Source organism: Chamaea fasciata, unplaced genomic scaffold (assembly GCF_029207755.1).
Source record: "Chamaea fasciata isolate MVZ Bird 193981 ecotype frontalis unplaced genomic scaffold, bChaFas1.0.hap1 SCAF_663, whole genome shotgun sequence".
Lineage (NCBI taxonomy): Eukaryota > Metazoa > Chordata > Aves > Passeriformes > Sylviidae > Chamaea > Chamaea fasciata.
This window is the reverse complement of record NW_027094748.1, coordinates 1-12,401: the sequence shown is the minus strand read 5'-3', so window position 1 is coordinate 12,401 and position 12,401 is coordinate 1. Positions and strand designations below refer to the sequence as shown.

General features: G+C 61.4%; 2 protein-coding genes across 3 annotated transcripts; one reads left to right on the top strand and one right to left on the bottom strand.

Annotated features, from left to right (window-relative positions):
* Positions 1-956: 956 nt before the first annotated feature.
* LOC136305793 (sodium channel modifier 1-like) lies at positions 957-5,548 on the bottom strand. 2 transcript variants are annotated; one of them, XM_066209102.1, is made up of 8 exons: positions 5,472-5,548; positions 4,885-4,955; positions 3,877-3,965; positions 3,125-3,216; positions 2,807-2,892; positions 1,997-2,103; positions 1,777-1,926; positions 957-1,194 (listed from the first exon to the last, which is right to left on the bottom strand). In XM_066209102.1, exons 1-8 carry the CDS (start codon positions 5,520-5,522, stop codon positions 974-976), a joined length of 867 nt encoding a protein of 288 aa, XP_066065199.1. In that variant the 5' UTR covers positions 5,523-5,548; the 3' UTR covers positions 957-973. The 2 variants fall into 2 exon arrangements, with proteins under 2 accessions (XP_066065199.1, XP_066065200.1); XM_066209103.1 differs by having other exon boundaries at positions 1,777-1,906.
* Positions 5,549-5,841: 293 nt separating this feature from the next.
* On the top strand, positions 5,842-9,132 carry LYSMD1 (LysM domain containing 1). Its single transcript, XM_066209104.1, has 3 exons — positions 5,842-5,942; positions 7,859-8,118; positions 8,957-9,132. The coding sequence occupies exons 1-3, from the start codon at positions 5,847-5,849 to the stop codon at positions 9,075-9,077; spliced, it is 477 nt and encodes a 158-aa protein (XP_066065201.1). The 5' UTR covers positions 5,842-5,846; the 3' UTR covers positions 9,078-9,132.
* The last annotated feature ends 3,269 nt before the right edge of the window (positions 9,133-12,401 follow it).

Here is a 12,401-nt window from a genome sequence, read left to right as displayed (position 1 = left end):
GGGGGTGGGGATTTGGGGTTCCTTTGGGAATTTGGGGGTTTGGGGGTGGGGATTTGGGGTTCCTTTGGGAATTTGGGGGTTGGGGGGTGGGGATTTGGGGTTCCTTTGGGAATTTGGGGGGGGGGATTTGGGGTTCCTTTGGGAATTTGGGGTTTTGGGGGTGGGGATTTGGGGTTCCTTTGGGAATTTGGGGGTTGGGGGGTGGGGATTTGGGGTTCCTTTGGGAATTTGGGGGTTGGGGGTGGGGATTTGGGGTTCCTTTGGGAATTTGGGGTTTTGGGGGTGGGGATTTGGGGTTCCTTTGGGAATTTGGGGGTTGGGGGTGGGGATTTGGGGTTCCTTTGGGAATTTGGGGGTTGGGGGTGGGGATTTGGGGTTCCTTTGGGAATTTGGGGTTTTGGGGGTGGGGATTTGGGGTTCCTTTGGGAATTTGGGGGTTGGGGGTGGGGATTTGGGGTTCCTTTGGGAATTTGGGAATTTGGGGGGGGGGATTTGGGGTTCCTTTGGGAATTTGGGGGTTTGGGGTGGGGATTTGGGGTTCCTTTGGGAATTTGGGGTTTTGGGGGTGGCCTTGTCCCCAACTGTGTCCCCTTGGCTGTGTGGGGTCACCGTGGGAACCCCCAAATCCCCCAATTTTGGGCTTTCTGAAGGGTTTGGAGGGAAATCCTAAAAATTTAAGTGGGGGGGATTCCCAAAGGGAAAAAGTCCCAAAAAGGCTCCTCCCCCAAAAGTCCCCCCACCCCCCCAAAAAAAAATCCCAAAGAAATCTAAAAAATATCCCCAAAAATCCCCCAGGAAAACCTCCCAAATCCCCGCAAAAATCCCCCCAAACTCCCCCCTCCAAATCCCCCAAATTCCCCCCAAAAAAATCTCCCAAAACACCCCCTAAAAAAACCCCTCAAAATTCCCCCCGGAAAATCCCGAAAGTCCCCCCCAAAAAATTCCAAAAAAAAATCTAAAAAAATTTCCCATTTTATTCTTGTTGCTCTGGGGACATTTGGGGACATTTGGGGACGTTTTGGGGACATTTGGGGACATTTTGGGGATGTTTTGGGGACATTTTGGGGACATTTGGGGACATTTTGGGGCCGTCGTCAGGCCGGTGGCAGCGGCGGCGGCTCCTCCTCGTCGGAGTCGAACTCGACGTTTTCGTCCTTGACCCAATTCCCGGCCGGATCCTGGAGCCAACCCCGGCTGCAACACAGGAAATTTGGGGAAATTTGGGAATTTTGGGGGGGAAGATTTTTCAATTTTTAGGATTTTTCTATGTTGGGATTTTTGGGGGGAATTTTTGGGGGGATTTTTGGCGTTTTAATGGGATTTTAAGGGATTTTTTTGCTATTTTTATGCGGTTTTGATGGGAGTATTTTTTTTTTTTTTTTTTTTGGGAATTCGATGGGATTTTGATGGGATTTGATGGATTTTTTGGGGGGGTTTTGGGGGGATTTTTAAATTGAATTTTTGGGATTATTTTCTTGGGATTTTGAGGGGATTTTGGGAATATTTTGCGTTATTTGGGGGATTTTTTTCAGGATTTTCTTGTGATTTTTTGGGGAGGTTTTGAGGGGATTTTGGGAATATTTTGGGTTATTTGGGGGATTTTTTCAGGATTTTCTTGTGATTTTTTGGGGAGGTTTTGAGGGGATTTTAGGGAATTTTTTTTTTATTTCTTTGGGAATCTTGGGGGGAATTTTTTGGACTTTCTGGGAGATACTCTTGGGACATTTTTAGGATATTTTTGGGACTTTTTTTCCCCCAAAATAACTCCCAGCCCACCTGCGCAGGTGCAGGTGATGCCGCAGCACCCGCAGCCGCTCCGGGCTCGGATTCCCTTCGGAAAATCGGGAATTCCCTTCAGAAAACCGGGAATTTCCTTTCCTTCCCGACTTCTTTTCCTTGGGAACACCTGGGGGGGGCAAGGAGAAGCTGCAGGGAATTCCAGGAAAGGAAAATTCCCCAAAAAAACCCCTCTGGAATTTGGGGGTTGGGGTCTCACCCTCTGTGTGTGGGGGGATTCCAGAATTCCCGGAATTTTGGGACGGCTCCTGGGAATTTTTTGGGGTTATCCCGGAGATCCCAGCCCTGGAGCTGCTCCCCTTCGTCCTGGGGGATGGGAAATAAAAGGAAGTAAATCCCCAAAAATTCCCTTTCCTGGGAATTTCGGGGTCCATTTCCCCCTGGTTTTTTCCCTTTTTTCCATTTCCCTCCCATTTTTTTCCTTTTTTTCTTCCTCATTTTTCCCATTTTCTCCCATTTATTTCCCATTTCCCCCCGTTTTCCCCCAATTTTCCCCCATTTCACCATTTTTTCCCATTTCCCCCCATTTTCCCCATTTCCCTCCTGTTTTTTCCCATTTCCCCCCGTTTTTCCCCCTTTTCCTCCTGTTTTTTCCCATTTTCCCCATTTTTCCCCATTTCCCTCCTGTTTTTTCCCATTCCCCCCCCCATTTTTTCCCCTTTTCCTCCTGCTTTTCCCCATTTCCCCCCGTTTCCCCCTTTTCCTCCTGTTTTTCCCCGTTTTTCCCCATTTTTCCCCCTTTCCCTCCCGTTTTTCCCCATTTCCCCCCCCGTTTTTCCCATTTTTCCCCATTTCTCCCCCGTTTCTCCCCTTTCCCTCCCGTTTTTCCCCATTTCCCCCCCGTTTCTCCCCTTTCTCTCCTGTTTTTCCCCATTTCCCCCCGTTTCCCCCTTTCCCTCCCGTTTTTCCCCATTTCTCCCCCGTTTCTCCCCTTTTCCTCCTGTTTTTTCCCCGTTTCTCCCCTTTCTCTCCCGTTTCCCCCCGTTTTCCCCCCGTTTGTTCCCCTCACGGGTGTCTCCGGCAGCGGCTGCTGTACGGGGCCGAGCTCAGCAGGGCGCTGCGGGCCACGCGCCGCGTCCGGGCCAGCAGGGGAGCCTGGGGACAGCCGCACCGACCGCTGAGGCCACGCCCACACCGCCACGCCCACACCGGACCACACCCATAGAGGCCACGCCCACACGAGGACACGTGTATAGAGACCACGCCCACGCCGACCCACCCTCGGAGGCCACACGGACACACCCACAGAGGCCACGCCCACCAAGACACAGGGACGCACCCATTCGGGCACACCCGTGGAAGCCACGCCCACTTTGGCCACACCCACCTGCACACCTGAGGCCGCGCCCTGCTCCTCCTGCGGGGTCACCTGAGGTCCCACCTGGAGCCGGCGGTGCCGCCCATAGGAACGCTGCAGGCCTGGGGACACAGGGGACACTGGGGACACTGGGGACACTGGGGACATTGGGGACACTGGGGACACTGGGGACACTGGGGACACAGGGGACACTGGGGACACTGGGGGGGACACTGGGGACACTGGGGACACTGGGGACACTGGGACACTGGGACACTGGGGACACTGGGGGGGACACTGGGGACACTGGGGACACTGGGGACACTGGGGGGGACACTGGGGACACTGGGGACACTGGGGACACTGGGGGGGACACTGGGGACACTCTGGGGACACTGGGGACACTGGGGGGGACACTGGGGACACTGGGGGGGACACTGGGGACACTGGGGACACTGGGGACACTGGGGGGGACACTGGGGACACTGTGGGGACACTGGGGACACTGGGGGGACACTGGGGGACTGGGGACACTGGGGACACTGGGGGGGACACTGGGGACACTGCGGGGACACTGGGGACACGAGGGGACACTGGGGACACTGGGGACACTGGGGGGACACTGTGGGGACACTGGGGACACTGGGGACACTGGGGACACTGGGGACACTGGGGGGACACTGGGGGGACACTGGGGACACTGGGGACACTGGGGACACTGTGGGGACACAGGGAAGGGGACAGGTGTGGCGGGGCCGGTGACACGGGGACACGTCACTCACTGTCCAGGTGCTTCCTGCCCGCCCGGTGCAGCAGCAGCGTCTGCAGAGTGTCACACACGGGCCGCTGGGGACACAGCGAGCACGCCAGCCTGGGGACACCGAGGGGACACCGGGGACTCTGGGGACACCGGGGACACTGGGGACACCCTGGGGACACCCTGGGGACACCCTGGGGACACTGGGGACACCCTGGGGACACAGCGAGCACGCCAGCCTGGGGACACCGAGGGGACACCGGGGACACTGGGGACACTGGGGACACTGGGGACACCCTGGGGACACCCTGGGGACACCCTGGGGACACTGGGGACACCCTGGGGACACAGCGAGCACGCCAGCCTGGGGACACCGAGGGGACACCGGGGACACTGGGGACACTGGGGACACCCTGGGGACACCCTGGGGACACCCTGGGGACACAGCGAGCACGCCAGCCTGGGGACACCGAGGGGACACCGGGGACTCTGGGGACACCCTGGGGACACTGGGGACACCCTGGGGACACCGGGGACACTGGGGACACTGGGGACACCCTGGGGACACCGAGGGGACACTGGGGACACTGGGGACACCCTGGGGACACTGGGGACACCGGGGACACTGGGGACACCGAGGGGACACTGGGGACACTGGGGACACTGGGGGGGACACTGGGGACACTGGGGACACTGGGGGGGACACTGGGGACACTGGGGGGGACACTGGGGACACCCTGGGGACACCCTGGGGACACCGAGGGGACACTGGGGACATTGGGGACACCCTGGGGACACCCTGAGGACCCCAGGGGACCCCAGGGGACATCTGGGGAGCCCAGGGGACACTCGGGGACCCCAGGGGACATTTGGGGAGCCCAGGGGACCCCAGGGGACATTTGGGGACCCCAGGGGACACCAGGGGACATTTGGGGAGCCCAGGGGACACTCGGGGACCCCAGGGGACATTTGGGAAGCCCAGGGGACACTCGGGGACCCCAGGGGACATCTGGGGAGCCCAGGGGACCCTCACCTGCCGTCCCGCAGCAGCAGCGCCTCGTCCTCGGGGATGGCGCTGGCCAGGAGCTCGGCCACACGGCGCCTCTGGGGACAGCAGCGTCACCTCGGGCCGCCCCAAACTGTCCCTGTGTCCCCAAAGTGTCCCCAGACTGTCCCTCACAATGTCCCCAAAGTGTCCTCCCTCAGCGAAGGGACCCTGGGACACTCGAGGGGACAAAAAGGGGCCCAGGGAAGGGCTGGGGACATCCCGGGAAGGGTTGGGGACACTCCGGGAAGGGTTGGGGACACTCCGGGAAGGGTTGGGGACACCCCGGGAGGTTTTGGGGACACCCCGGGAAGGGTTGGGGACACCCCGGGAAGGGTTGGGGACACCCCGGGGGGTTTTGGGGACACCCCGGGAAGGCCTCAGGGGACCCGAGGGGTTCAGGCCGCGCCCCGGGGCAGGCCGGGATCGGGGTTGGGGACACCGGGGTCCCCGCGGGCCGCCCGGGATCGGGGTTGGGGACACCGGGGTCCCCGCGGGCCGCCCGGGATCGGGGTTGGGGACACCGGGGTCCCCGCGGGCCGCCCGGGGAGGGTCCCGGGGGGTCCCGGCCCCACCTGCAGCGCCCCGAGCGGCCCCGGGTCGTTCTCGTCGCGTTTAAAGGACATGGCGCCTCCTGCCAGGCCGCGGTCACCATGGCGACCGTCCCCGCCGCTTCCGGGTAAGCGCTTCCCCCGGCGGGGAACGGACCAATCAGCGAGCGCGGAGCGCGGCGCCCCGCGGGGCACGACGGGAGCCGTAGTTCGGCCGCGGGGAGCCCCGCCGGGGACGGCGGCGGAAATGGCGCGGCCGGAACTACAGCTCCCGGCAGGCGCCGCGAGGCCGCGCCGGGTCGGTGGGCACCGAGCGCGCCCCGGGAGCGGCGGGGCCGGGCCGGGAGCCCCGGTGGGACCCCCCCGGGCCGGGAGCCCAGGGTGGGACCCCCCCGGGCCATGGCGGGGAGCGGCGGAGCCGGGGCGGCCCCGCGGGAGCACCGCCTGCAGCCCGGGGACACCCTGCCGGGGCTGGCGCTGCGCTATGGGGTGACGGTGAGCGGCCCCGGGGGACGCCGGGGGACACCGGGGACACCGCGGGGGGGGAAAGGGGGCCGAGGGGGGTCCCCAGGGGTCACCCCGGCCCGTCCTGGCCCGCTTGGCTTCGCTCGCACTTCCTGGTCCTCGTCCTGTCCTGTGCCCCGTCTGTGTCCCCATCCCGGCCCCGTCCCTGTCCCTGTCCCTGTCCCCATTCTTGTCCCCGGCCCTGTCCCCACACTGGTCCCATCCCATCAATCCCTGTCCCATCCCAATCCCTGTTCTATCCCCGTCCCCAGTCCCAGTCCCGTCCCATCCCACAAACCCCACACATCCCGCCCCAATCCCATTTTATCCCAATCCCCATCCCACAAACCCCACACATCCCGCCCCAATCCCATTTTATCCCAGTCCCCATCCCACAAATCCCGCCCCAATCCCATTTTATCCCAATCCCCATCCCACACATCCCGCCCCAATCCCATTTTATCCCAATTCCCATCCCAAACCCCACAAATCCCGCCCCAATCCCATTTTATCCCAATCCCCATCCCACAAACCCCACAAATCCCGCCCCAATCCCATTTTATCCCAATCCCCATCCCACAAACCCCACACATCCCCGCCCCAATCCCATTTTATCCCAGTCCCCATCCCACAAACCCCACACATCCCGCCCCAATCCCATTTTATCCCAATCCCCACCCCACAAATCCCACAAATCCCGCCCCAATCCCATTTTATCCCAATCCCCATCCCACAGACCCCACAAATCCCACCCCAATCCCATTTTATCCCAATCCCCATCCCACAAATCCCACAAATCCCGCCCCAATCCCATTTTATCCCAGTCCCCATCCCACACATCCCGCCCCAATCCCATTTTATCCCAGTCCCCATCCCACAAATCCCGCCCCAATCCCATTTTATCCCAGTCCTCATCCCACAAACCCCACAAATCCTCACCCCAATCCCATTTTATCCCAATCCCCATCCCACAAATCCCACAAATCCCCGCCCCAATCCCTTTTTATCCCAGTCCCCATCCCACAAATCCCACAAATCCTCACCCCAATCCCATTTTATCCCAATCCCCATCCCACAAATCCCACAAATCCCGCCCCAATCCCATTTTATCCCAGTCCCCATCCCACAAATCCCCGCCCCAATCCCATTTTATCCCAGTCCTCATCCCACAAACCCCACAAATCCTCACCCCAATCCCATTTTATCCCAATCCCCATCCCACAAATCCCACAAATCCTCACCCCAATCCCATTTTATCCCAATCCCCATCCCACAAATCCCACACATCCCGCCCCAATCCCATTTTTATCCCAATCCCCATCCCACAAATCCCACAAATCCCGCCCCAATCCCATTTTATCCCAATCCCCATCCCACAAATCCCGCCCCAATCCCATTTTATCCCAATCCCCATCCCACAAATCCCACAAATCCCGCCCCAATCCCATTTTATCCCAGTCCCCATCCCACAAATCCCACACATCCCGCCCCAATCCCATTTTATCCCAATCCCCATCCCACAAACCCCACACATCCCGCCCCAATCCCATTTTATCCCAGTCCCCATCCCACACATCCCGCCCCAATCCCATTTTATCCCAGTCCCCATCCCACACATCCCGCCCCAATCCCATTTTATCCCAATCCCCATCCCACACATCCCCGCCCCAATCCCATTTTATCCCAATCCCCATCCCACAAACCCCACAAATCCCGCCCCAATCCCATTTTATCCCAATCCCCATCCCACAAATCCCACAAATCCCGCCCCAATCCCATTTTATCCCAATCCCCATCCCACACATCCCGCCCCAATCCCATTTTATCTCAGTCCCCATCCCACACATCCCGCCCCAATCCCATTTTATCCCAATCCCCATCCCACAAATCCCACCCCGACCCCGCAGATGGAGCAGATCCAACGCGCCAACCGCCTCTACTCCTCGGACACGATCTTCCTCAAAGCCACGCTGCTCATCCCCGGCGTCCCCCAGCGCCGCGACATTCCCGGGGACATTCCCGGGGACATTCCCGGGGACATTCCCAGGGAAGTCCCGGGCCCCTCCCGTCACGACCTGTCGGCCTCGGATTTCCTGCGGCGTTTGGACGCCGAGATCGGCCGCTCCAAGGAGGCGGCGGCGCAGCGCCTGCAGGGCCGGGACACGAGGTGGGAAATTCGGGAAAAAATTTGGGAAATTTTGGGGGGAAAAAAAATTGGGGGGGAAATTGGGGGAGAAGCGGAGGAGATTTGGGGTGTCTCGGCCGCTCCGGGGAGGCGGCGGCGCGGCGGCTGCGGGGGCCGGGAGAGCAGGGGGGGAAACTGGGGGGAAAATTTGGGGAAAAATTTGGGGGGAGTTTGGGTGAAACTGGGACAAAATTGGGAAAAGGTTTTGGGGAAAACTGGGGGGACAGTTGGGATAAAATTTGGGGGGAAATTGGGGTAAAACTGGGGGGAAATTGGGATAAAACTGGGGGGAAATTGGGGTAAAACTGGGGGGACAATTGGGATAACATTGGGGGGAAATTGGGGTAAAATTGGGGGGAAATTGGGATAAAATTGGGGGGACAATTGGGATAACATTGGGGGGACAATTGGGATAAAACTGGGGGGAGAATTGGGATAAAATTGGGGGGAGAATTGGGGTAAAATTGGGGGGAAATTGGGATAAAATTGGGGGGAACAATTGGGATAAAACTGGGGGGAAATTGGGGTAAAACTGGGGGAAAATTGGGATAAAAATTGGGGGGGACAATTGGGATAAAAACTGGGGGGAGAATTGGGATAAAATTGGGGGGAGAATTGGGGTAAAATTGGGGGGAAATTGGGATAAAATTGGGGGGACAATTGGGATAAAACTGGGGGGACAATTGGGATAAAATTGGGGAAAAATCGGGGTAAAATTGGGGTAAAATCGGGGTAAAATTGGGCTGAAATGGAGGCAGAGCCGGGGTCGCAGTTGGGGCTGGGGGCAGTGCCACCCGCGGTGTCACCAGTGTCCCCACAGCCCCGGCGGTGGCCGCAGCCCCTCGTCCCCTCGGGGGGCGCGGCTGGGACCACGACCCCTCACCAGGACCCCGCGGGCGGCCGCGCTCAGGGACGCCGAGGACGAGATCTTCACCTTGTGACAGCGGGGACAGCGGGGACAGTGGGGACACTGGGGACACTGGGGACACTGGGGACACGGGGGACACTGGGACACTGGGGACACTGGGGACAGTGGGGACACTGGGGACATCGAGGGCATCAGGGACGCCGAGGACGAGATCTTCACCTTGTGACAGCGGGGACAGCGGGGACACTGGGGACAGTGGGGACACTGGGGACAGCGGGGACACGGGACAGCGGGGACACTGGGGACACTGGGGACAGTGGGGACACTGGGGACATCGAGGGCATCAGGGACACCAAGGACGAGATCTTCACCTTGTGACAGCGGGGACAGCGGGGACACTGGGGACAGCGGGGACAGCGGGGACACTGGGGACAGCGGGGGACAGCGGGGACACTGGGGACAGTGGGGACAGCGGGGACAGTGGGGACACTGGGGACAGTGGGGACAGCGGGGACAGCGGGGGACAGTGGGGACACTGGGGACACTGGGGACAGTGGGGACAGCGGGGACAGTGGGGACACTGGGGACAGTGGGGACACTGGGGACAGTGGGGACAGCGGGGACAGCGGGGACACTGGGGACAGTGGGGACACTGGGGACAGTGGGGACACTGGGGACATTGGGGACACTGGGGACAGTGGGGACAGCGGGGACACGGGACACTGGGGACAGCAGGGACGCTGGGGACATTGGGGACATTGGGGACATCAAGGACATCAGGGACACCAAGGACGAGATCTTCACCTTGTGACAGCGGGGACAGCGGGGACAGTGGGGACCTTGGGGACACTGGGGACACTGGGACACTGGGGACAGTGGGGACCTTGGGGACACTGGGGGCAGTGGGGACAGTGGGGACCTTGGGGACACTGGGACACTGGGGACATGGGGGACAGTGGGGACAATGGGGACACTGGGGACATGGGGACAGTGGGGACGCTGGGGATGCTGAGGAGCAGATCATCACCTTGTGACATTGGGGACATGGGGGGACATCGGGGATGTGGCACCGGGGGACACCAGGAATGGGACAGTGGGGACAGGACAGGGGGACACCATGGATGGGACGTGGGGGACATCGCGGATGTGACACCGAGGACACAGGGAATGGACAACTGGGGACACCGGAGAGGTGACACCGAGGACACCGGGCCAGGACATCGAGGACACCGGAGATGTGACATCGGGGACACCGGGGACACCAGGAACCTGAGCCTGGGGACACCCAGGGTGTGACACTGAGGACAGGTGACACCGGAGGTGACACAGGAGGTGCCACCAGAGCAGACCCCGAGGTGACACCAGGAGGTGACACCAGAAGGTGACACAGGAGGTGACGCTGGAGGTGCCACCGCTCCCCCCAGGCCGTGGCCGTGTTCCCCGCTGTGCCAAGGAGCCCGGAGGGGACACGGGGACTTTGGGGACAGGGACAGGTGCCACCTCCCCCCACCCCGCCAGCTTGTAAATAAACCGGAGCTTTGTCACCCGGCTCGGCTTTGTCACCGCCCGGGGACAGTGTCACACCCCTGGGGACAGTGTGACACCCGCGGGGGACAGTGTCACACCCTTGGGGACAGTGTCACACCCCCGGGGACAGTGTCACACACCCTTGGGGACAGTGTCACACCCCCGGGGACAGTGTCACACCCCGGAGACAGTGTCACACCCCGGGGACAGTGTCACACCCCGGGGACAGTGTCACACCCCGGGGACAGTGTCACACCCTTGGGGACAGTGTCCACACCCCGGGGACAGTGTCACACCCCCGGGGACAGTGTCACACCCCTGGGGACAGTGTCACACCCCTGGGGACAGTGTCACACCCCGGGGACAGTGTCACACCCTTGGGGACAGTGTCACACCCTTGGGGACAGTGTCACACCCCGGGGACAGTGTCACACCCTTGGGGACAGTGTCACACCCCCGGGGACAGTGTCACACCCCGGGGACAGTGTGACACCCCCCGGGGACAGTGTCACACCCCTTGGGGACAGTGTCACACCCCTGGGGACAGTGTCACACCCTTGGGGACAGTGTCACACCCCTGGGGACAGTGTCACACCCCCGGGGACAGTGTCACACGCCGGGGACAGTGTCACACCCCCGGGGACAGTGTCACACCCTTGGGGACAGTGTCACACCCCGGGGGACAGTGTCACACCCCCGGGGACAGTGTCACACCCCTTGGGGACAGTGTCACACCCTTGGGGACAGTGTCACACCCCGGGGGACAGTGTCACACCCCTTGGGGACAGTGTCACACCCTTGGGGACAGTGTCACACCCCGGGGACAGTGTCACACCCCGGGGACAGTGTCACACCCCTTGGGGACAGTGTCACACGCCGGGGACAGTGTCACACCCCCGGGGCAGTGTCACAACCCCCCGGGACAGTGTCACACCCTTGGGGACAGTGTCACACCCCTTGGGGACAGTGTCCACACCCCCGGGGACAGTGTCACACCCCGGGGGACAGTGTCACACCCTTGGGGACAGTGTCACACCCCGGGAGACAGTGTCACACCCTTGGGGACAGTGTCACACCCCGGGGACAGTGTCACACCCTTGGGGACAGTGTCACACCCCTTGGGGACAGTGTCACACCCCCGGGGACAGTGTCACACCCTTGGGGACAGTGTCACACCCCGGGGGACAGTGTCACACCCCCGGGGACAGTGTCACACCCTTGGGGACAGTGTCACACCCCGGGGGACAGTGTCACACCCCCGGGGACAGTGTCACACCCCCTTGGGGACAGTGTCACACCCTTGGGGGACAGTGTCACACCCCCGGGGACAGTGTCACAACCCCCTTGGGGACAGTGTCACACCCCGGGGACAGTGTCACACCCCGGGGACAGTGTCACACCCCCGGGGACAGTGTCACACCCCGGGGACAGTGTCACACCCCGGGGGACAGTGTCACACCCCTTGGGGACAGTGTCACACCCCCTGGGGACAGTGTCACACCCCTTGGGGACAGTGTGACACCCCCGGGGACAGTGTCACACCCCGGGGGACAGTGTCACAACCTTGGGGACAGTGTCACACACCGGGGGACAGTGTCACACCCCTGGGGGGACAGTGTCACACCCTTGGGGACAGTGTGACACCCCCGGGGACAGTGTCCACACCCCCCGGGGGACAGTGTCACACCCCCGGGGACAGTGTCACACCCTTGGGGGACAGTGTGACACCCCCGGGGGACAGTGTCACACCCCCGGGGACAGGTGTCACACCCCGGGGACAGTGTCACACCCCTTGCGGGGACAGTGTCACACCCCGGGGACAGTGTCACACCCCCGGGGGACAGTGTCACACCCCTTGGGGACAGTGTCA

Coding starts and splice junctions, on each gene's coding strand:
- LOC136305793 (XM_066209102.1), bottom strand. CDS start 5,522: ATGTCCTTTAAACGCGACGAGAACGACCCGGGGCCGCTCGGGGCGCTG. Junction 2,893..3,124: donor GCGCGGCCTCAGGTGTGCAG/GTGGGTGTGGCC, acceptor GGCTGTCCCCAG/GCTCCCCTGCTGGCCCGGAC. Junction 1,195..1,776: donor CATCACCTGCACCTGCGCAG/GTGGGCTGGGAG, acceptor CCTGTGTTGCAG/CCGGGGTTGGCTCCAGGATC.
- LYSMD1 (XM_066209104.1), top strand. CDS start 5,847: ATGGCGGGGAGCGGCGGAGCCGGGGCGGCCCCGCGGGAGCACCGCCTG. Junction 5,943..7,858: donor CGCTGCGCTATGGGGTGACG/GTGAGCGGCCCC, acceptor CCGACCCCGCAG/ATGGAGCAGATCCAACGCGC. Junction 8,119..8,956: donor CTGCAGGGCCGGGACACGAG/GTGGGAAATTCG, acceptor GTGTCCCCACAG/CCCCGGCGGTGGCCGCAGCC.